Source organism: Anticarsia gemmatalis, chromosome 21, assembly GCF_050436995.1.
Source record: "Anticarsia gemmatalis isolate Benzon Research Colony breed Stoneville strain chromosome 21, ilAntGemm2 primary, whole genome shotgun sequence".
Lineage (NCBI taxonomy): Eukaryota > Metazoa > Arthropoda > Insecta > Lepidoptera > Erebidae > Anticarsia > Anticarsia gemmatalis.
Window position 1 is genome coordinate 10187229 of NC_134765.1, and position 24831 is coordinate 10212059.

The 24831-nt window shown below is 33.4% G+C and overlaps 1 protein-coding gene across 1 annotated transcript; it reads right to left on the reverse strand.

Annotated features, from left to right (window-relative positions):
- Window positions 1–526: 526 nt before the first annotated feature.
- Window positions 527–22895, reverse strand: LOC142982185 (venom serine protease Bi-VSP-like). Its single transcript, XM_076128576.1, has 10 exons — window positions 22739–22895; window positions 14629–15114; window positions 13346–13492; window positions 8791–8942; window positions 8211–8418; window positions 7637–7772; window positions 2984–3147; window positions 2401–2502; window positions 1923–2107; window positions 527–1341 (listed from the first exon to the last, which is right to left on the reverse strand). The coding sequence occupies exons 1-10, from the start codon at window positions 22803–22805 to the stop codon at window positions 1183–1185; spliced, it is 1806 nt and encodes a 601-aa protein (XP_075984691.1). The 5' UTR covers window positions 22806–22895; the 3' UTR covers window positions 527–1182.
- Window positions 22896–24831: the final 1936 nt, after the last annotated feature.

A 24831-nucleotide genomic window follows, 5' to 3' on the forward strand; every position in this document is an offset into this window, starting at 1 on the left:
TTGACTGACTGGAAGCTAACTTCAAAATAGTTGGAAGAAATGCTTAGCTAATGAGTAAAGCTGCCGTCAGTATTTTGGTTATCATTGAGATTTTCGTCCTACACTTGTAACTGAATAGCACTTTTTCTGGATCAGGAATCGATCTAAAGACCTAATGAAAACATATCTTTTGTAGAATAGGAAGTACGTAATGTATGTCGTACGTCATCGAACTGTAAAGTAATTGGGAAAATTTCAATACAGATGTATCATGATTTACTTTTAACTGACATTCTCTGTACGTTGCGTAACCATACTAAAATTTTATTTAATGTGAAAGTGTGGTTGTCTTTTTGTAAAAGCGGCTAAACTGATCTAGATCGAATTTAGCAGGTTATATACTGCAGAATAGACGTAGGTAAGTCAAACGTATTTTGAAAACCTGTTCACAGACAGCGAAGTATTCGACGAACATAATAAAAATACAATAATTTAAACATAGTAAGTACCTCCTCCTTTTTAAAGTCGGTAATAAAATAAAACAAAATTACAGTCATTGTGAGCATTTATTACTAAAACATCACTTGGTTGTCAGAGTATAAAAAATATTTTAGTGTCGACACTTAGCTTACAATACATTAATATCTATAAATAATTAAAAACAACAATTGTCAATACTTATGTTAAGTTTAAGGGACACTTAACTAATAATTACTTGAGAGCTTTAATGAGATTTTAAGATACCATTTTTGTGACAAATTTGTTTAATGTTTCAATGAGGCTTCAGAATAATAAACATGATCTTTTAAACCAAATAAAAAGATAAGAATTATAACTATTAATAAAGGCATTAACAGTAATATAGATTTCAAAATAAAAAAATGTAATAGTAAGGCAAATGAATAAAACAAATTATAAAATTAAACAACAGGCTAGCGACAGGGTAGGCACAAACAATAATATAAATCATACTATAGAGAAGCATTCATATAAAAATACTAATATTTAATCATTAAATAATAATTAAGAAAAAATAACTAATATAAGTAAAATTTGCAATTTACCCAAAGATATTTAAAGGATATTTAAACAAAACATAAAAGTAAAATAAAAAGAAAAGATTTCTTGAAGCCTCATCAAAACCTATTAAAAAATACTCGCGAGAATACTTATAACTAACTAATAAAGCTACTTTGATCACAGTCACCGCGAGATGACGCGGCCGAGGACCTTCTCCTCGATCCAGGGCACGAAGTGAGTGACCCTGGAGTACACGCCGGGGAAGCCGGGCTCCGCGCACTTCTTGCCGAAGGAGACCACGCCGATCTGGTAGAAGTACGTCTTGTATTCCTTGGCTGAGTACTGGAAGTAAGAGAAGAAAACGTTACTTCTTTGAATAAAATTATGGTGTCTCAGACCAAAATTAGATAGACAGTGAAGGCGTAAGAAGGGATAAAACCCATACAAGGCAATAAAGGTTTTTTCGCTATCTCAAGCCTTAGAGAGACGAATTAATACAAAAGCTCAACCAGATTAATGACTCAGAATTCTTTTTCTTCTCATAAAAAACTAATCGAGTAGTGTATACTCAAACTTCTACAATCCCTTATCAATAGTCCTATTTGTTCAAATCGCAGTACCGAACAAAACTATGCTCAACCTCGAAATTTAACTCAAGTTCATCAGAAATCAAATTAGCGTTTCCATATGTTCACAAAGAAGTTTCGTCTATTTATATAAGTACTAATTGACCTGCGCAACTTCACTTGCGTCACATAAGAAAGAAATGAATGGGTCAAAATGTTGCTACTCCGTTCCTAATGGACGTAGCGTAATTTTATAAAGCCTATATAATTTTACAATTCGCACTAGTAGTTCGCGAGATAAGCGCGTTCAACCAAACAAACAAACTACAATATTAGTACAGAAATATAGACACTTACAATAGGTTGCATGAGAGGTCCACCACTGTCTCCCTGGCAGGAGTCCTTGCCTCCCTTCTTGAAGCCAGCACAGAGTACTCTCTGATCAATCTGCTGAGCCTTGTACGCGCTGTACGCTTGTTTGCAGAAATCGTTGCTCACGACCGGCAGTTGAAGAACTTGCAAGTGCGTTGCTGATGGACCACCTAGAAGATTGGAAAGAGTTATGTAGATTGAAAAGATGAAAATAGAAGTATACTGTATAATACTACCCATAATTTTGACGTTGACATTATTGGTCGCATGAACTCATTGCTATGTAAAAAGCATGAGTATATTTGAATAAAAATACACAAATCCCGATGTGTCTTATAAAAGTTCGACTTTATAATCAAATTCGCGATTTCATAACATAAAACTGTCACAGTGGCAGTTTTTCAAGATAGCAGAAGAAGAAGCTTTGTTAGGTTCACAATAAAATATCGCAAAAAATACTTACGGAATTCAGTCTGTCCCCATCCAGCTATCAAAGGATTGTAGTCTTCGAAACTTCTCGCTCTCATCTCACTGTCTTTGGGAATGCAAATCGGCCTGATCAGATCTGCAAGGAAGGAAAAAAGTCCATTAACTTTGACTTTCTAATGTATTAGATTTTCCTTGGCATATAAAAATACTAGCTTTTACCCACGACTTCGTCCGCCACCTGAATTTTCCCAAGGGAATGCGTCATTTTCCCGGGGTAAAAAGTAGCCTACGTCCTTTCTTGGGTATCAAAATATCTCCATACAAAGTTTCATACAAATTGGTTCAGTAGCTTAGGCGTGATTGAGTAACAGACAGCTAAAAATATAAGTTTTCAGTCTCTTTTTTTGATATTATTCTCATTTGATATTTTAATTAAAGGCAGCATATTATGAGATGTTGTAGAAAATTTGGTAATTGTAGTAATCAGATAACTATTAGTACTCGTAACCGGCTGTCCTGTACGACAAGAATTTAAGTGAACGAAGTAAGGGAAGTTTCTCGAACTCCAATAGGAAGAAGGCGTTATTTTTACGTAATCTGATAACTGTTATATTTACCAGTAAACTGCACATCTCGTTCAAGTATGAGTACAGCGATGTCGTTGGTGTAAGCAGAGGCGCTGTACTGTTCGTGTTTGATCTTCTGTTTGATGAGCACGTCCACGGGAGTGGCGCCCTCGTCCTCTCTCGCCAGGTCCAGCTCGCCGAGACGTACCACGTAACTGGAGGGAAAAATAGACATTTATTGAATGAATAACTGAGAAAGTAGCGTTGTAGTAAACTTTAATATTGTTCTACGATGACATTCAGTTGAATATCAATGAAATACGAAACAGATTGTTCTAATAGTGGTCTATTGCGTACACAATATACAGGTACATATTGCATTCTATCATTCTTAATTCGAAAAACTGACAGATTTACGTGGTCTCCGAAGCATAGAAGAACTTCTATACTCCGGAAAGTAAGGAAAGACTGCGCTGACAGAAAAATTTGGGTACAACTTTTAGGTGAGGTCTAATAACCGGACCTAAGACCTTTACGCAGTAGTAGGTAATTAGCATACGCAATTCAGCAACCAAAACGCCATACAATTGGAAAAAATGCGGCGTATAAATAGTCAAGCAACCAAAAAGTATAAGTTATGTTATATTTAGAATTTTTAGTTTACTTTAATGACTGAATAGTTAGATTTTCCTTGTAAACAAGTTATCAGATATTAGATGGTAGAATATTATCGCAGTATGTGTGTCAATGTGTGCGCTCGGTCAAGTGCAACGAGGATGTTAATATAAATATAGATAAATAAATACAAGAAGCGGTCAGACGGCCTTGTTATACAGGAGGCGTTTTATTTATATTGTATTGATTTTACTATAGGCAAGCCATGATAGTCGATTAGTACTTTCACTTTAAACTTTAATGTTCAATGATTTAAATGAGCATCACAGCCAACACTTTCATAAAAAACTTTTTATTTTTTTTTATCAAAGATATAAGAATAAAAAAGCCTTGAAAGATTTCCATACGAATACATAAATTGTGGATAATGTAGTGAGTTATACACATACTATTTATAGCCCTTTAACTGTTTGGTAAAATTAATGTGTTTTTAATTGTTAGTTTTCCCAAATAAATAAATGAACACGAGTTCTTAAAGGAATGGTTATCTACAACCCGCATTTAAAGCGGGGCGAAAATCCCAAACTTTTGCTATATTCGGCAGAATTCATGTACTCAGCATTGAATAGTAAACAAATAAAAGAGCCCCTTAAATAACAACACCCTATGAACACAACTGTCAAGTAATATGACCGCCGCAGACGCATCTTAAAGAATTACCTCATAACCTCACCGCGTCACCGCAGCCTGTTTCAATATGTACTTAACTCGGAATACGGTAATAACTTGTACTTTACATTTTTCGATTCATTCTTTATTACTGCTGGTTTTTTTCATGACACATGACGTCATTGCTACCGTGTTAACAGCTGCTGAGCATGAAGTCGAGAGTTCGATTCCCTGGTTGGACGGAGTGCTATTTATTTATTTACTAGCTGACCCGCGCAACTTCGCTTGCGTCACATAAGAGAGAATGGGTAAAAATTTCCTCGTTTTTGTAACATTTTTTATTGTTACTCTGCTCCTATTGGTCGTAGCGTGATTAGCCTATAGCCTTCCTCGATAAATGGATATCTAACATTGAATTTTTTTTTCAAATCGGACCAGTAGTTCCTGAGATGAGCGCGTTAAAACAAACAAACAAACTGTCCAGCTTTATAATATTAGTATAGATTTACAGGTAACTCAACAGGTATAGTATACATAAAAATCACAAAAAGGCAATTGGTTATTTTAGAATATTTCTCAATAGTAGCCCGATATGTGGTGACTGGTGTATAGCAATAGGCTCGCCCCCTATTATAATATACTAGCTGACCTGCGCAACTTCGCTTGCGTCACATAAGAGAGAATGGGTCAAAATTTTCCCCGTTTTTGTAACATTTTTCCCTGTTACTCTGCTCCTATTGGTCGTAGCGTGATGATATATAGCCTAAAGCCTTCCTCGATAAATGGGCTATCTAACACTGAAAGAATTTTTCAAATCGGACCAGTAGTTCCCGAGATTAGCGCGTTCAAACAAACAAACAAACAAACAAACAAACAAACAAACAAACAAACAAACAAACAAACAAACAAACTCTTCAGCTTTATAATATTAGTATAGATTTATAATATTAGTATAGATAGGACAAAAAAAGTAGATGAATTTCATACATCTCTTCCTAAGCCTTTGAGAGTAACAAGCTTGATGTTTTAATGTACATAAGTAAAAATATCTTTAACACTTTGTCTGACCCGGTGGTTAGTTATAATACACCTTTACCGTACCGCACACGAATATTAATAATTTAGATTAGATTAGCAAATACCAATTAAGAAACAACGGCGGAACAAAATAGTAGATTAAATATAATTATGTGAACAATTAGAAATAATTTATTTATAGTCATTATCGCAATATAGTGTGCATATTTATAAACTAGAATCGCGATAACAATTGACGACATCTTGTTTCGACAATATATTCTTTAAATTATTAAGTCGGGAAAAAAGTCTTTTCGCATTATAGTATGTATGAACTTGTAATAAAATCTCTTTGGCTTCAAGAATCAAAAATGAGTACACGGTTCATTAGGTTTCTTTCAGTGACCTCGGGAAGTACCCAAATATCCAGCTTTTTGTGTAGAGAAAAGATTTTATTACAAGTTCATAGATACTATAATGCGAAAAGACTACTTTTTCCCCGTCCTAATTTACAGAATTAGTTCCTTCAAATATTGTCTTTGGATTTTATATTAAGAATTGTTTTTAATGCCATTACTAATATTATCTCAAAAGTTAAAGCTTAATATTTTTTATGGAATTTGGTAAATAGATAATAATTTTAAACGAGCAATAACATAAGCGTATGGCAGCACATAAGATAGTTAATTTACGCCTTATTCTCAGAAATATTTTACAATATCTTTTTAAGCTAGACACTGTAAAGTTTGACATTTCAATATTTTCTATTTTTCGAGACCCGCATGGAAATCTGCTCAGTAGTTTATAAGATTACTATAAACAGACATGCCTTTAGACTTGATAAAACTACTCTCATCTTTAACATAGAAGCATTCACGATAACAATAAGATGTTTCATTGAACTAACATCGCGTGTGAAGTGCTCATAATGATAAGTTCCAAGTATTTCCTTATGTCGGGTCATCAGTTTTTTTTCCACTTGATTCTTTAGTACATAAATGTAATTTGTATTTGATGCATTGTATTCCCTAGTTAGAGTTTTATAATCTGTTTATTGGAGTCCGTAGTGCAGTTGATTAAGGTTGTCGATTCTATCTCGGAACAAATATTGTTTAGGTATGCAAATCTTCAAGAAAACACTTTATTTAAAGACAATTCTCGCACTAAGAATAGCTCTTGTCTTTTACAAACATACAAACAACGGACACAATGTACAACCAGACCCGAAATAACTATTTGTGGATGCCCAAATAAATGTTTAGTGTGAGAAACGAACCTGCGACCTTCCGAAGAAACTTGGTAACTAAGTAACTGAGTAGTTATCGAGAAAATTTGTATGAAAAACTTATCAGCGTCTTTAACGTATTCCGGATTCACTCTACAGACTATAAATACACACTATAAATTAACTCAAAAAGCCAAGCTATTTATAGAATACAAATAAAATCGAATCAAAAAATCAACCCGTATTTAAAAGTCGATATTAACCCGATTTTTAGTCCATTTCGTAATTGACTGTACTTGATCGTGTATAGCCAATGATATGACGAGGAAAATATAACTCAATGATATTCTAGCGTATCTAAGTACTATAATGACCTATAGGTATGCCTAAAGTAGGTACATTTATTAAATTCTTTATTAAAATTGAAGGAAACCCCCAAACCAATCCGCCATGACAGTATGATTGTCAATTGTTATAAGATTGTCACGGAAAATCCGCCATATTGTTATTTATTTTTCTATTTTATTGTGTATGATATTACGTTTGTTTGTTATACTGTAGTTTATAGGAAACTGCTGTAGTATTTCTATAGAAATAGTTTTATTTAATCGCTCAAGTATAATTGCTTTATCGTAATAAAATTCCCTTTTTTTGTGTCGTAATTGTGTTGTAAGTATTTATGAAGACACGAGTATTAAGTCGTCATTATTTGCATTTTTATCTTCTAATAGAATTGTCAATTCTTAATATATAATGGAAATCTAGCTTGTAAATTATTTTACCAAGTTTTGGATGGTTAATTTCCTTTTACAGTAAATATTTTAAAACCTTACTGTGTTGTGCCAACTATAGTAATGATGATAGATTGATATTAAACCTTGAATTTCTTTAACTGCACGTTTGACGCAGTTGTTAAAGTGGTCACCCGTATTGGTTACCATAGTCAAGCTCTGCTTAGTTTGGAATCAAATAACTGTGTGTGAGTTGTCCAATAATATATAATATTTAAGTTGAAGGGGCGCCATATAATCTTGTAAGGCGTATTAATTGACGTACAATTTTAACGTTTGGACGGATTTCTCGTAATCTTAATAGGCAATAGCGTCAAAACTTTATGACAATACGCCTGAAAACTGTTTCTTTAAGTTTATAGTTAAATAAAGTGTTATAGTACTCACAGATCATCTTCATGGTTATGTATGCAGTGAGCGGCGGTGAGCACGTGTCGGGAGCTGACGAGGGAGCCGCCGCACAACCAGTTGGTGCCGCCACGACGACTCTTGTAGCCCAGCAGTGCCATCCACGGGAAGTCACCTGGTGGAAGAACATGTTAGTACTATGACATGGAGTCCTGGGACTAAGTGATTGCTATTTGAATAAGAAGAGGGTTCATCTGTGTAAAGCAAAATTATTTTACGTTTTCTATTTCTCGAAATATAATCATAATCATTTATTTACATATCAGCGTTATTTGGATAGACCGACAAGACCGGTAAGAGGACAGCTAAGGACCAATGACTACCTAAACTAACATTTGGTTTTCTGAATCTAAGATAATATTCATATCCATCTTGAATCTAGACAATGACTGATTTGCTACTAACTTTCAGACTACTACTTCAGACAAACTGATTCGGAAACAGGAATGTTTATGTAACCATGGTAGAATCACCCACATAAAAAAACTTCAAATACTCTTCTTTTTTCCAATTTCGAAGAAGAAGAAGGTATATATTTTTTTTGTTGTCTTACCTAATTTAGCATCAATGCCTCCAACGACTCGGCTGAACGACGCATTGCTGAGTCCACAGAGTGGAGGGTCAGGGAGGTAGTCCACGAAGTCCGCCAGGCTGGTCTTGGAGCTAGGCGTCTGGGTCGGTGGGGGTACGGTCGTCGTGGTGGTGGGGCGCGGTGCCGGAGTGGGGGCGGCCGTGGGGATGCCTGGACGTGGGCAGCATACCTGTGGAGAATGTTTATGTTATAAACAAAGAAAGAAAGATGCAATCATATGTGATAGGTGATGGATGGCTAGAGACCTGCAAAATATTTCAAAATAGTGCTCTTTTTTATAAATTTTAATTAAACGTATATTAATCAACAGACTTGATAAGTCGCAATTCAAAGTAAACCCCATCAAGTCTAGCAAAAAAATACTATAAATGCAGCTATAAGTGGAAAATTTTGAACAAGAGACTTTTTATTGAATTTGGTTGTCAATTATGACAACAATCCTAATCACCATCTATGTTTAAACATAGATGGTGATTAGAACAAGTTTGACGCAAGGTTGACGACTAATCTCACGGAATTTAAAAACTTCTAAGTTGCTTACCTTAGGGTTATTGCCCTCGAAGCCGCAGTGTGCTCTCCTGAGGATCTGCATGGCCTGAGTCCTGGACTCCTGGATGATCTTCAGGTATGGCTGGCAGTTGTAGATGGAGATGCAGCTGCCGAGGCCTCCGTCAACCGTCTCACAACTTTCACCTAAGAAATAAAGAACTGATTAATTATTGTCCTAACTTGAGTTAAATATGTACTTAAAGACCTTCGATTTTTTTACGAAATGTAAGTCTGTCTACTTCTAGGTACCTATTAGATATTTTTGTCGAAATGTCTTGCTTGAAGCAAGACATTTCGACAAACGACTTGCATTTTAACCGACTTTAAGAAGAGAAGAAGGATCTCAGTTCATCTGAATTTTTGTTTATGACCCATGTCTTAAGTCAGCTTTGACTTACAACTGTGCCTTAGCGAGCCAGCAGATATTATCGTGCCCAACTGTTATTTTTACATATTGATTGATTCTACAAGACTATTTAGACTAGTGCTAATCTAATCACCTAACGTTACCGATGCTCAAAACATATATTGTACCATTGCTATAATGCAATAGGATTCGTAATGTCAAAGGAAAATAACTAAACAAAACAAACAAGCTGATAAATGACCTCTTGTCGGTATTTAAGTAATATGTTACTGAAGGTGCACAAACCAGTTCTCAATGTTATATTATAATTTACGTAATGTTATGTATGCATTTTTTTTTATTCTAGTTACATTAAATTTAGGGACGTTTATCTATATATAGATATGCCAGTCCCATTGTGACCATCACGAACAAGCAGCAACATAACTAATTTGATATATATACGCACACAAATACACACGCACGCCCACATATATGTGTGTGCGTGTACACGTACACACACATATACACCCACACACACACATACAAATCCATTTTTTTATATATTTAAGTTTACATTAATATCAAATATATATAATGCTATATTAATGCATTTTTAAATTACGGGTTTTTTTAACAATGTAAAATATTCGAAATATTGTTATAGCGTAGAATACAGAATAGACCCTTAACGTGAAGTATAAGTGCCCTGCCTCACTAGGACGCCATGGCGGCGTCGCTGGCTACGTATCCAAGCAGTTAATATTGAAATGTATGTCACCTAACTCACGTGGCGACGGTGTGGCAACATGACATTTTAATACTAACTGCTTGGATACGTAGCCAGCGACGCCGCCATGGCGTCCTAGTGAGGCAGGGCACTTAGACAAAGTCAGCATCGTTCTGAATATAACTAGACCCAAATGTAGTGTTCCATTATCAGTTTGTCTATTAATTTCAAGACCCATAGTAATTTTCAGATAAAATCAACTTTGATAAACCCTTACTAACGAAGTGCTTGCTAATGTTACGTTATTTTACAGTTTGAGCTTTGTAGCATGTGGAAATCTCATAGGGTACAAGGATGTACATTATAAACTGTCGCATATCAAAAAAAGACGATTCGATCGTATCAAATTTGAGTTAGGTATATCCCGAAATAGCACAAGTTCTACTACGACAACTAATTAAATCTGTAACAAAAAGTCATTGCATCAAATAAACAAAAACTATGGAGTTGCAGTGCTACATACATACATGTACTATATAATACAAGGACATACAACATCCGCGTCTGTGCTTAATATATTTACTAGTGATTCAGACTACTGTCAAACTGAAATATTAATTGATTTGACATTTAGGTGTGGCGACACAGACTGTGTTTTAAGGTCACTAATTGTTAAATATCAGTACCCTAAACATTTGCTTTTGCGATTGAGACATTTTTTCTCAAAAGGTTTCGCATTTTCATAATGGCCACTCAATTTTCACTCTAAAAAATTACGAAAAAGTATTTTCCAACTCGGACATGGCCGCCTCTTCTTCGTTGGGGAGGAGAGTCTGGCCTAGCAGTGTGACCACAATGGATTAATAAAAGATTTTCGAACTTTATTCGACAAAAACCCTTCCTAAAATTCTTATTAGTTTTCCTGAAATAATAATTGTATGTGTAAAATACACTGTATAAAAAAGTCTTTTTAATTCTGTTTATCAATAAGTAATGTACCAATGTGTTTTTTTACATGGATTTTTTTACAAAGTTATCAAACAGGTATATGACCATTGTTTATAGAAACAGAGAAATTATAAAATCTTTCCACAACAGGGAGATATTTTTACTCAAAACTAAAGCGAATTCACACATCAGTATAGTTACGACTCAAGTTTGCACCATTATGAATCCGGTTTATTGACAAGGTTAATGACATGTTGAATTTACCATCAAAAATGGTACCACATGATGTAATAAGCATAATCATATACAAACATATAACCTGTTATATACCCGAAGGTTTCAGCAGAGGGTGTATGAAACACAACCGCGTTACGCCATTTACAATGTTAGTTACCGAACACATTACCAAACTTGACTACAAATGAAAATATTGTATTATTGAAAATACATAGGTACTCGGGAATCGAACCCCGTGTTCAGCAATAGTATATACTACCGGCTGTACTACAAGGGCAGTCATTATTGACTTCATCTTATCCCATGTTACATGTTACGTAGGGTCGGTACAGCAGGTTTTTTCTGGTCACATCATGGTGTAAGGGGATTCGACGGATTTTTTACAACCGGCCGCCCGCCTCAAATCGATCCTCCTTGGGAATACAATCCACGGAGACAGTAATTTTCATTTAAATATATTTTAGTTTTGTAACAGTCGGTCACTTGACCCGTAATGTACCGGCTATTTGACTGGTCTACAACCTGCCGACCTTGGGGCGAAACAACAACATATTAATGTTCCATCGAGTTGATGAGATGAATAGACATGCTTAGGTTTTGTTATTTAATTGTTTTACACGTTCTTTGATTATATTTGTGTGATGAGCACGCGTATCTGTTCTGAGCCTGGTTGTTAATTTATCTATAAGTTATGTATTTAGAAGTATACAAGTATGTTTATCAGTTATTTGGTTACAATAGTACCAGCTCTGCTTAGTTCGGAATCAAATGGCCGTGTTTAAGTTGTCCAATGACATTTTTTTTATTGTAGAGAATCTACGGTCTATAAAATGGTGATCCAGGAATGGGTATTATTTTAGTATTCGGATTCTAGTGCTTTTAAGGGTGTTTAAATTGATAGCTTGTTATATTTAAGCTCCTTTGAAGTAAATAGTGACAAATATCAATAGCTGAATGGTTCAGTCAGATGCTAAAAAACATCTTCGGCGAATCGTATGCTGACTGTTATGAACTACTAAAGCTTTTACATCTCAGAAATTTATAGTTGACGAAATAGTTGTAATAAACATGATTTAGCGATACAAAATAGAGTATCTTTAATCAGTTTTTATGTAAAAGCAATATTTGTTTGCATCTTTGAACTGTTTACCCTACACTAACTTCATGATGAATTCTGCTCAATTAAGACATACAATTTAGATCTATACATATTAAGTAAAGCTGTTACTTAAGCATTTAAATACATACGTTTTGCATGGTTATTACGTGCATGCTTTATTAATGCCGTTTGTTGATTATGATTAAACAAATATAAATCTTTTACTGTCCATTTTTCTATCGTTCCGATAATGTCAATTCTGAACAGCAATAGGAAAATACAACATTGTAAAGACGTATTATTATCACTATTGGCACTTTACTTAACACCTACAGTCTAAATATCAAGACACGTTTGTTAGGTATAGTGTTAGACAACTTACAAATAGCTAGAACATGAGACAAAGTTATTTGCTAATAGTAATACGATGAATGTAATAATAACGCTGGATAATAAAATTAATAAGGTATAACTACAAAAATATAATATTATTTGTGGATTAAGTTATTAAGAGATTTTAAATGCTAAAGTCAAACTATTTTGTAAAACTACAGATTTATGAGAAAAAGAAAAAATATGTTCACGTTATTCAAAAGGTTATCCATATTTTTATCATTTTATAAATGTTAATAGAATTCTTGTGATAATTAGATTCTGATTCCCTTCTTAATATTCAAGATACATAATAATATTATTATTTAATATGTTACATACATTTTTGCACATGATTAGTGTATTAAAACTTTAATAATTATATATTAAGTAAAATCTACGGGATTATTACCCGGTTTCTGCGGTACATTTAGCGGTAGTTTATCTATTCAATAGCATTTTTTTCTATGAGTTTAAACGCTATTGAATAGATAAACTACCGCTAAATGTACCTACCTCACAAACCCGTAGTATGACGATCATGCAAATCGTATATTTTTTTTTTCGTTAGTTACATGTTATTAGTTTTCACTTTTCATTTACATACAAACATAAAATCACACATTCAAAAATGCCACTTGCTACGATCCTTAAAAATTCCCCTTCTTAGGTCCTATTTTATTAGAATATTTATTCATTAACCTTGTTATATTATTATCATGCTTAACTTAACATTAAATATTATTTACATACATTGATTATTTACAAGTTTAAGTTAGTTACATCATGCAGTTCCAAATATGTTTTCTTCTTACCAAAGGGCGGTGGGGTTCCGAAACCGAAGTTATTCCTCGAGTCCGTTTGGACAACCGGTACTGGCGTGAGGGGGGGCAGGGTTGTTCCTTCATCACTCTTGGGGGTGTCTTCAAACTTCACCGGATCGTTTTCTGGCACCGAAGCGTCTAACAGGGATATAATTTAGTAAATTTTTTGAGTCTTCTGTTTGAATGATAGTGGTCAACCTAGTGTCGAAGTTGTTTAAGCCGCCCGAAGGCCTTTGACGTGGCTTAACGGCTGTTATCTTAATTGACTACAATCAGGACCAACTTTTTACGTGCCCTTTAAAGCACGGAGACGCCTAGTTCAAATACCACTATCATATGCGGTCACCTATCTATGGAATGACCGCGCCAAGGTTAGCTTAACCCACAGACTCATATTTAATTTAGTATCTTAATTCAAGCCAACATTATATGAGTCAAAAAGCGTTATAATTAGCAGCCTAGCCTTTCTTCTAACTATGTTGGAGTCGGCTTCCAGTTTCACCGGATGCAGCTTAATACCAGTATTATACAAGAAGCGACTGCCTATGGGACCTCCACAACCCAGTTACCTGGGTTATAACACGATACCCCTCGGTAAGACTGGTCATCAGCCTTTTCAGATTCAGACTACTGGTAATGATTGTCAAAAATAAACAATGTGGCTTACTGGACGTAAATACAAATATATCATAATCATAATATTTATTTGTAGTAGCAACGTTTTGGTGAAACAGCCATTTGGAACAATTTTGTGAGTTAAACAGCGTGTAATTTAAAATGAGGTTTTATTTTGCGTCGTGGTCGATGGCTTTTTATTGGCTGTAGTGCGTCAGACAGACAAATGTTATCATTGAACTATTGGACTAATTTTGTGAATGAAATATAGATTTAAATAGTTGAATACCTGCTATAATGTAGACTTATTTACTCGTATAAATTGTTGTTAACATAAGTACTTTCATATTTGACATTTTATAACATATACTGATTGTTATTTTATTTTCCATATATTTGTTTAATTTATTCAATATGTTAGTTCTATATAACAACTTCTCTAGATTGACTTTAGTGCTGTGTGTGCTCTAAAATTCCTTAGTTGCATGCTTAAACTTTATTAGTTAAATTAAATCTACTCTTGCATCTAAAGTTTCCATCCTTTCCCATCGTAGCCTGGTGTGTTTCCAGCTAATTTGTGCATCTAATTCTTTACATGTGTATCGTGCAATTCCTGTTTATCTTCTTCTACATTATAATCGTAGTAAAATTCAACTCACCTTCCTGCCCCTTTTCCTGTGTATTTTCCTGGAATCCATCACCCCCTTGATTTCTGTCGTTAAAGTTCACTCCATTATTCTGTGAACCTTCATTGCCTTGGTTGGGTTGGAACCCATTGTTATCTGGGTTAGGTTGGAACCCATTATTATCTTGGTTATTTTGGAAACCGTTATTATCCTGGTTCGGTTGGAAATTGTTATTCCCCTGGTCAGGTTGGAAGCCGTTCTGGTTTGGCTTATTGAAATTCACATTGCCATCCTGTTCTTCAACAAATATAACTTTAGTCCCAGAATTTGGATTGTAATTGTCATTTATCGGTTGATCAGTTTCTATGATGTAGATGTTGTCTTGTGGTCGTTGCTGGTTCATCACTGGTCTCTGCTGGTTGGGCCTGAACACGTTGAGAAGACCTTCCCGTATCCTGTTTGGGGTTTGCAGCAGACCCTGGCCGAAGAAGTTCTGGTTTTCTCTTTGAGGAAAGAAACCTGTGGGATAGATTTATGTTTGATGTCGGTGTTGTAGCCTTCGAGGTATTATAATACAAGATACCGAGAGGTTGATGTGCTTTTAGATGATATTATTATAAACTACCGACTTTTGTTTTGTAAGGTAACTTTGCTTAGAAAATAATTTTGATATTTTAACAGATTTTCCATTCGTGATTTGTCGTTTAACATGTCAGTATTATTCATTGAATAAAATTATTTGATGGAGGAAAATTTGGCTTTACTTGTTAGTAGTATTTTGTAAATACTTCCTACATGAATCATATATCTTAAATTGTTTTTGGGCTTCATTTTATGATTAAGTCACGTTTTTAGCATCAGAAATAATCACATTTTGTAGATTATCCTAGCATATTAAGTTACTTAGACATTTAAAATTGTATTGTTTATTGTGTAATTATATTATAAATTCGTATGCCTACAGTTATTAAGTCATTGATTCGTCTCAATTTGCATATCGAAACCTATAGAACTAATTGCTATAATTCCATGTTATTTATGTAACGGATTTTAAACCGCAAATTAATGACTTATATTCACGATTTACGATAATTATAATGTGATATTTTTGTAGTTTTTAATTGCTGAAAAAGAAATATATTATGTAGATCTAGATATAGTGAAATAAACAGTTTATTTTGCAAAAAAGTAGGCAGGTAAATTTAATACTTATTTTAAAGACTAACCCTCTTATTCATAAAAATATATGAAGTTATGAAAGGCTTATAAAGAGTTTTATTTCTTACTCCTTAGCGAAATGATAAAGAGAAAACATATTATAGTAGGTTTTTAACTAGGATTAGTGCTGTTACGTTTGTTTTAAAAGTATGACATAACAAAATAATCATTTCATTTAGTAAATAAATACAAGATAATATTGTAAGGTCAAATGACATAGCCTCGGTCAATCTTGGGATAACCTATATTATAAAGGCAAGGAAAAATATTGTGACACGCGACACGCATGATATGTTATATTTGAGGTCATTTCCTACTTCAGTTCCGGCTAGTTTGTGAAGATAGTGTTTTGGTATTTCCATACTTTAAATACTTCGATGTAATGGCTGCGATTCAACTAATTTCTTTGAATGTGTATGAGATAAAATACTTAAGAACATTGTTAAACAGATCTGAGGGACTATTTATTATATAGATTCTGAATATATATGTACGTATTCTGTGGATTTTGTTATGAATCTCTCAAGTTGTGGGCAGGGGCGGACAGATGCAGGTATATAAAGTAAAGAATAACCCACGGTTTCTGAGGTACATTTAGCGGCAGTTTATCTATTCAATAGCGTTTAAACTCATATTTTGAAAATACGCTATTGAATAGATAAACTACCGCTAAATGCCCTCAGAAACCGGGGTTCAGCTATTGACTTTGCTAGTCCGTTGTCGCAGGGGGCAAGAATATTGCTTTAGAATATGCAGGCTACCAAATTTAGGGCTACTTTAGACATTAACTATACTAATATTATAAAGCTGAAGAGTTTGTTTGTTTAATTGTTTGTTTGTTTGAACGCGCTAATCTCGGGAACTACTGGTCCGATTTAAAAAAATCTTTCAGTGTTAGATAGCCCATTTATCGAGGAAGCTATATATCATCACGCTACGACCAATAGGAGCAGAGTAGCAGTGAAAAATGTTACAAAAACGGGGAAAATTATGATTCTCTTATGTGACGCAAGCGAAGTTGCGCGGGTCAGCTAGTTTATTAGAAATTGAATGGGAAAATATGAATTTTATTATTTAGCAGTTTAATAACTCGCAATCATTAGGTGTTGTTCTTAATGATGACGTAATTTTCAAGTGCTTTCAATGACACGAGTTGAAGAATATTTAAATTTAATAGATTCTTTTGTTTTACACGTAAATGTTTTGTTGATTTGTCTGACCTTGGAAAATTGGATTTTTGAAGTTTATTATGATTGAATCTTTGAATGTAATCATCTCAATTTTTGAAAACGATTTTTTATGAAATCAATACACTATTATAAAGTCTGCATCAGGTTATTGAATTTATTTCAGCCCTACAATTATAGTAACTTTATAATGAATGTTTGAAAATAAATGTAATTTTCAATTGACGGCAATTATGAGACTAGAACACTGCCATTTATCTTTTGGAAGCCATAACATGTATTTTATCGAAGTATGCATTGCAATTAAATAGTTTAATTTATTAAGATAAGACAATATTATTTTCTACCTTATCTAAATTACTATAACAATTAAACAAGTAATTAAAAGAAGGTTACATTTAGAAAGTAGATGTCTGTCTGACTTACGAACATAACGTCACTACGTGGTCGGAATTCCCCGACCTTGCAGCGAAACACTGAGTATTGGCTAGTGTCTGATGCTGTTTTACTTTCTTAATTAGTGATATTTAATTAGGAATTTGGGGTTTTAACTAATGTTTGATTTGTTAAACTGATAGATGTAATAACATTTTATAGTATTATAATACATAGATCCAGGTCTTGAACCAGTTATAAGATTTGTTATTGTTTTTTTATCTGGAAATTCCGTGTATTTCGTTTTTCGTTTCCGTGTATTTGGTACGAAGATTCCTTAGGAAGTGTAGAAGCACTAATAGAGGATTTTTGGAAACTCCCAGAGGGGGGTTAAATTAGGCGCAGGCAAAGCCACTGGCGGATAGCTAGTCACGAATATTTTCTCGAGATATCTCGGAAACCTATACTAACTACTTGCAATGAACTATATTATATAACTACTTGTTTTTTATACTCTCAGTATATTGCAAATAAGTTTGACTTCCTATTTACAAATTGCATTGGGTTTTCCCGAGATATCCATTAAATCGGGATAATAATATTCTGATATTATGTTATCCTTACAATTGTTTGTGTTCCTGTTATTCTTATTAATGATCATTATTCTGATTAATAGTATTTCCTTCCTCAAAAATATTTTGATAATCAAATCACTAATTCACTACCAATTAAACCAGAAACTATTTTAATTACTTTAATCAAATCAATCTTATTTCGTTCTGTTTTAATTTGCAAATACATACATTAATTATTATTGTATTTTACTGACGATACTGACCCTAAAATAATCGTAAAGGAAAATAAAATATTTTTCAGTACAGTCAACTTAATAAAGATTCATTTTACTTTGCAAACTTTTATCAGTTGTGTTGGTTTCATACGAAAAATAATCGAAACTAGTTCATATTCCCACTGTCAATGTAACCCAAATGATTCAAAGTTACCCGGTCAGGTTGACTGTATTAAATATCCATCTGGATCGATTATAGTATTTATGGTTGTCAAATGGCGGTTGTCCTGACAAGTTCCGGTTGTTATAAACCTTTGCGTCAATGATAAATGTTGTCCATTGACACTGACATTAACTGTCATTAGAACTACATACGGCAAATAAGATCAATTTATTGCGGTCGATTTGATGTGATACAAGTATTATTTGTTTGGCATGATCGTTTTATGAAAAGATATGTCTATTATGCACAATGCAAGATGTGTCTTGCATTGAGAATTAATCTTATGTCTAGGACTTTTACTAATATACAAATAATGGACACAAAGTATGAACAAACCATTTTTATTAACTTTTTCAAGCTACATATTTATTGTTTACTAATAAATTTTGGATGATTTTAAAAATACGGATTGAAATATATCACGATGGAGTACTTAGTTTGGAAAAGATATCTGTCCAAACATAGGATATTATTTCATTTTATACGAGGTCAATGCATCGTGCAATGTATGCATCGTATAGTAACTAGGCCTACAACTTTCGTTACTTATGTTATCATTTATGTGACCTCTGATTGTAGTAAATATAGTAAACACTCAACCTATGTATATTTATTTGAAATGCACATTTATCTGAAAGGTCAATGCTCTATTTCATGCTCCCGTTTTATATTAGAATCAATTAATTTAAAGTAAGTTTTTTCTTTATTAGAAAAAACGATCACAAATCTGCTTTTTCATTCGCATTTAGCCAGTCAGCCATCTTTAAATCACTGTCAAACTATTGTACCACGTTTATTACTCTTTGTCCATTCATTCATATCAATGCTAAATTACACCTGACCTTTTTGAAGGACGTTACTGATTAGATCCGCAAACCTTACCAAAACTGGTACCTAATACAATAGCCAGACGTTAGAAACACACATGAATCATAGACAATAATAGACTAATGAATGAATGACATTGATCGATTTTACCGCGCTTTTTTACGTCAAAAATTCTCGGTTTTACCAGTCCGTGAATCAAATATTTGGCTGTATTATATTATTGGGTATTATTATGTAATTTTAGATGATGTATAACAACAATCCGTGTGAGGGGATTCACATATGTGAAGCCAATTTATTGTGGAGATATTTTTTGTTGTAATTATGTCGGCTTAATGTTATACGGTGAAGTTATGGGGTTTTCAAATGGAATGCTAATAATGACGTGACTAGCTTTTATTTAAAACACACCTAAACAATATACATACAATGATGAAAGTACTTAAATTCTTATTTACCTACTCAACATTTACTTATTGTAATTTTCTAAAACTAAGCCAGTCTTGTGGACTCTTAAAATTGGTAGGAGACCCGTGCCTAGGAAATAGAACAGTAGAGAGTTAAAGCACAATTAATAATAAATTCTGATATTTACATATTTTTCTAGAGCTTCAAAAAAATTATAAAATCAAAGGTAAAAGTTATTTATCACGGTTTCACTAAACGATTGCTTTCATATTACCTACTTATGGGCAGATTTCGAAATCGAAATCAACCAGATGGATGAGGAAAACGTATAATACTACGATGTTTTGAGTACGTTATCACGAGTGGTTCATGGTCACGTTGACTAGTAGCCTCTAGTACGAGGAGTCAGGGTCAAGGAGAATGAGGACGGAGTACTACATCAGATAAGAATATTATTTTCTTACATACGCCTCCGTGGCGCAGTGGTTAAGGTGGTGGGTTCGACTCCCATTCGGGACAATTATTTGTGCGATCCACAAATTGTTGTTGTTGGGATCGTTTGTACTTTGTGTCCATTGTTTGTATGTGTGTTAAGTCCCCGCGACGAAATAAAGACAGAAACATAGATAAAATTACATCTTTTTTTGTTCTTTTCTTCGTTCCTATAAGGGGAGGCAGAGACTAGAAAATGCCACTTGGTGCGATTCTTACAAACTTTCTTATTAATAAAGCTCATTGATTAAGAACGATATTTGTATTATGTTGCGGTACGAAAGTAAAATAAAATTAAACTACACAATTTAGTAAAGGATTATCACAAAAACGCTTTTATTAAATGAAATGTTCTTAAATCAATTAAAGTGTTTATTGTATTTATCCCGTTTAATTTTCTGATCAACGACGGTCTCTCTGATATTTTCCTCTTTCCTGCTATTGCTCGATTCTACATCACCCTAAAGACTGATTTTTCATTATTTAAAGCACATTTCAATCAATATTTATTATTACAATTAATTATTTTTTCCTTTTATTTCAAGTCTTGATAAGCAGTGAGGCATTCTAACAGAATAAAAACATAGTAAATTAATGTTATTTGCCTTATATTAAGTAACTTTGGTGATGAATGAAAATAAACAGCAATAGTGTATTTGTTAATTTGGATGTAAAATACAGTACTTTGTTTTAAATTTCATTTCAATGCAATAGTGAACAAAATATAAAAACGTAGTTTTTACGTAAATAACACTAAACAAACCGGTTTCGTTGTTTTTTTCCTTCATTATCTTTGAAAATTGACTAAACAGTTTTTATACATGCAATCTATGTGGAGGATAAGTCAAGACATTTGTTTATATAAATGATTTGTATGGAATATCTAAGTGGTTCACGGCTAACACCAACTGCGTAGATAATAATGACCTACGATGTGTCACCACTTGAGGTCGACAATCGGATGGGTCACCACGATCTAATATGCTTTTTAATATGATTATTATGCTACTATACTCCGTATTCATGATAACATATAATCGCAAAAATATCTTTTCGACTTAAGTTTAGTGTAACTGTTTGTCACAGCGTATCTCCTAAACGTATGGACCGTCTTGCATGCAATTCTTGGTGTGACATTTCTATTCTACAACCTATCAAATTATTTTTTTTTAAGATGGTTGCCTTCGTTTTCGCCTAGTCATGATTTATACAGTCAAAATATTGATTTTCACTTGTTTTCAAGTAATAATCGAATGATGTGGTACATGTGTGCTTTAAATAAAATATGTTTATATTCTAAATACATCTCTAGTGGTTTGTGGTCAACCTTGTGACAAAGTTGTTTAATTCTTTTGAAGGTCTTTAACTTAACTGCAGACTCTTATGTAGAACCGGATTTTAGTATACTATACAAAACAAAGAGGCTCTAAAATCTAATCGTTTATAGTATATAATGTGTCATTCTAGACAAGGGTGTAAAATTCCAAATTAAGCGGATCCAGTCGAAATTATTCTGTCCAAACTCGTAGTAACATGAAATATTTTGTTTTCATAATTTATTGTACCTAATCACATCATCATTAAATTTATTTTACACGAAACAGTGATAACATTTTAGATCCTTCTTTTCAATAATTTTATTTCGTGAATAAATGAAAATCCGTTAAGTAGTTTTCACCCCCGGTTTCTGAGTACATTTAGCGGTAGTTTATCGATTCATTAGCGTTTTTTGTATGAGTTAAACAGTTAAACTTAATAGATAAACTACAATAAATGTACTCAGAAACCGGGGGCTAGTGGTGTTACAGCGGGTTAATAATAATAAGCCCAATTCTTGATTTTCTACAAAGTATCTTGTTTCTGTCTCATTAAACACATCAAAATATTAATGTGGTTCTCGACTAGTTGGACTAGTCTAACTTGTGTTGTCGACTATTTTAGCAGCTGTTTAGCTAGAACTAGAATCTTTGTGATTCATTCATTCTTCACCACTTCGAATATCAGAATCTGATATTTTTTTATTTCGGAATTGATTAGTTTCATTACCATTCTATCAAATTAATTCATCATAACAAATTATAAACATATTTGTGTTGATTTTCAAGGATTCGTTAAAGAGGGGAATACCTTTTCTTTGACAGATAACTGAGACAAGGCATTGACCTTTTGATCTTTAGATAAAAAATCATTATGTTACCGAACGAGCAAAAACTCTTGTAAAAACGTGCAATTATGTTTTATTTCTACAAAATACCTGTTTTTTGCCCAAAACAGATTTATTGGTTCGTGTTTTTGGCTGTAATGTTTTATAAAATGTAGGTATTTTGATATTATTTTTCATATTTTCGTTGATATTTTAACCTCTTTGGTCGGAGCGATTTTAAACGCAAAAGCAAAAGTAAACAATTTTATTTTTCGGTTTGCAGGTAGATATAAAAAATATCTATTTTTAATTGTAACTTGGATAATTTTTATGCATAGTTTTACCTGCATGTTGCTAAAATATACCACTACAATTTTTTTGTTGATTGCCAATTTCCGCGCTTAGTAAAAAAAATATTGACAACTCCCGCGTTTTTCACCAAACCAAAAAAAAAACAGAAAACCATCGTTTAAACTCACCGAACTGACACAACACAGTTTGTAAAGTCACACAAACACACAAAATCACACACAGAGCCTTCGCCATTGTCACACACTTTTCGCGCCAACTGACTAACAAAATGGCGTTCTCTCAACAACAGCCGCCTTCACACTGACCGTAAACTCGATTAAGAACTTTATTTATTAAAGCTTGATAACTACGTCATCGTTTAGTTAATGGAGACTGGCTTGAAGGAAATTTTACTATCGGCATGCGTAATACAACAAGGGGGAGCACGGATTTATTTTTTATTTATTATCTGTAGCAAAGTAATAAGGTGATCGTGACGTAATTTTTTTACCCAATCAATTTTATTTTATGTTAGTCACTGAAGTTAGGTGTGTTGCGTGTAATTGCAATGAGCATAAATATTTGGCACCTTGTTATTCGGGTATTGGCAGAAATAGTTTATGATTTATCGTCTTGTAGTAATAAGTGTATCAAAGTACGCTTTCGGGAAAAAATGGACATCATTAGCAAACATTGGGGTGGGTAGGAAAGTAATGGGAAAGGACATTCTCTAATCGTAAGCTAATAAATGGGCGACGTCGGTGATTAATTATTTTATGTATTCTTGTACGAACAGTTGAAATGTTATGAAATTATTTCAACATTTTCAAAATATTTTTTTCGGCAAAGTTGTTGTCATCAAATAACCTTGTAATTAAACTTGTAGTTTATGTCTAGATTCTCAATAATGCTGTGACTTTAAAAGTGCGATTTTAAAGTTTAGACATTTTCCTTAAATGTGTTTTTTTCTGAAATCGTTTAAAACCAAGTTCTTGAAACGGATTTACGTTTATGCGTTTTTTTGGAAATAATTAAGATTGGCACTGACTAGCACGATTAATTTAATTGATATGTTAAATGAATATCTTGAAACGAACATTAAAAATCAAAAATATACTTTTTAGGAAAACCCGACATTTATTGCAAAAATTTTGCCATTTGCCAGGTTGGAGTAACGTATGAAGGGAAAACTATAGTTTTTGTTTATCGGAGGATTGCCAGTACTTTTGTTTCTTCACGAGTTTCAAGCTAAAACATAGTTTGAAGTCAATCAAGAATAAACCTTACAGAAAAGTTATTTCATTGAGTTCAAAAAATAGTCGCCTGTAATTACTAAGCTTTTTATAGCTCATCTAAGGTAATTTAGACAAGTTGTCGGAATAATTCAACTACAAAACTAAAAAGTTAATAAAAACACTATCGAATGGTAAACGTATCATATTAATTACCTTGACTTACTGAGCGTAATGAATCGAGCTAAAACGCAATACATTATGTGATAAATTGTATGTACAACGGTTGACAAGTGACGTTGCGATGGTGATTTTTCCTTATCATAATTTTCCCTATTTACCTACTCAGGATACAATAAACAGAAAAATAATGTATTATTAAATACCTTTGTTTTTCCCGGGACATAAAATTCAGCTATATCGATTCAGTACTTTGAAAGCGTCACAAACAATCTTTATCCTAGCTTAAAATATGAAATACAAGAATTATGCCTATAGACATAGACTACCATGGAATGTCGCCTATGAATAGTATAGTAAAAAATGGTCTGTAGATGTTATGTTTTTTTTTGTGGATCGCAAGTATATCTGTTCCATATACCGAACCCACGACTTCCAACGCACTGATAGAGGCGTGGCGACGAGTTTAACCACTGAGCCACGGAGGCCGTTGATGATTTGGTCTGTCAAAATTCTCTTAAAGCGATTATAAGTAGGCCATTTCCTGAGTCTCCGACTCAGGAAATGGCCACAAACCAAGAAAGCTATGATTTAGAAACCCATATAGAAGGCGCATGCAGCATCTAAGTTGGTTAAAGATGCAACACCACAAAAAAAATCACCTCACGTTGCAACTTGCGACACAATTATGTATTTATGGTCATAAACATTAAAATGACTGTGATTATCTGCATACTACAGTTGTATGGTGTGTATTGAATGACCATATATCATAATATTGTAATGCAAGGCGAATGCAATTTACTGTATTGTGTGGAGACGATTATCCTTACGCCTTGAAGTTATTGAAAAATTATCTTGTTTTGTAA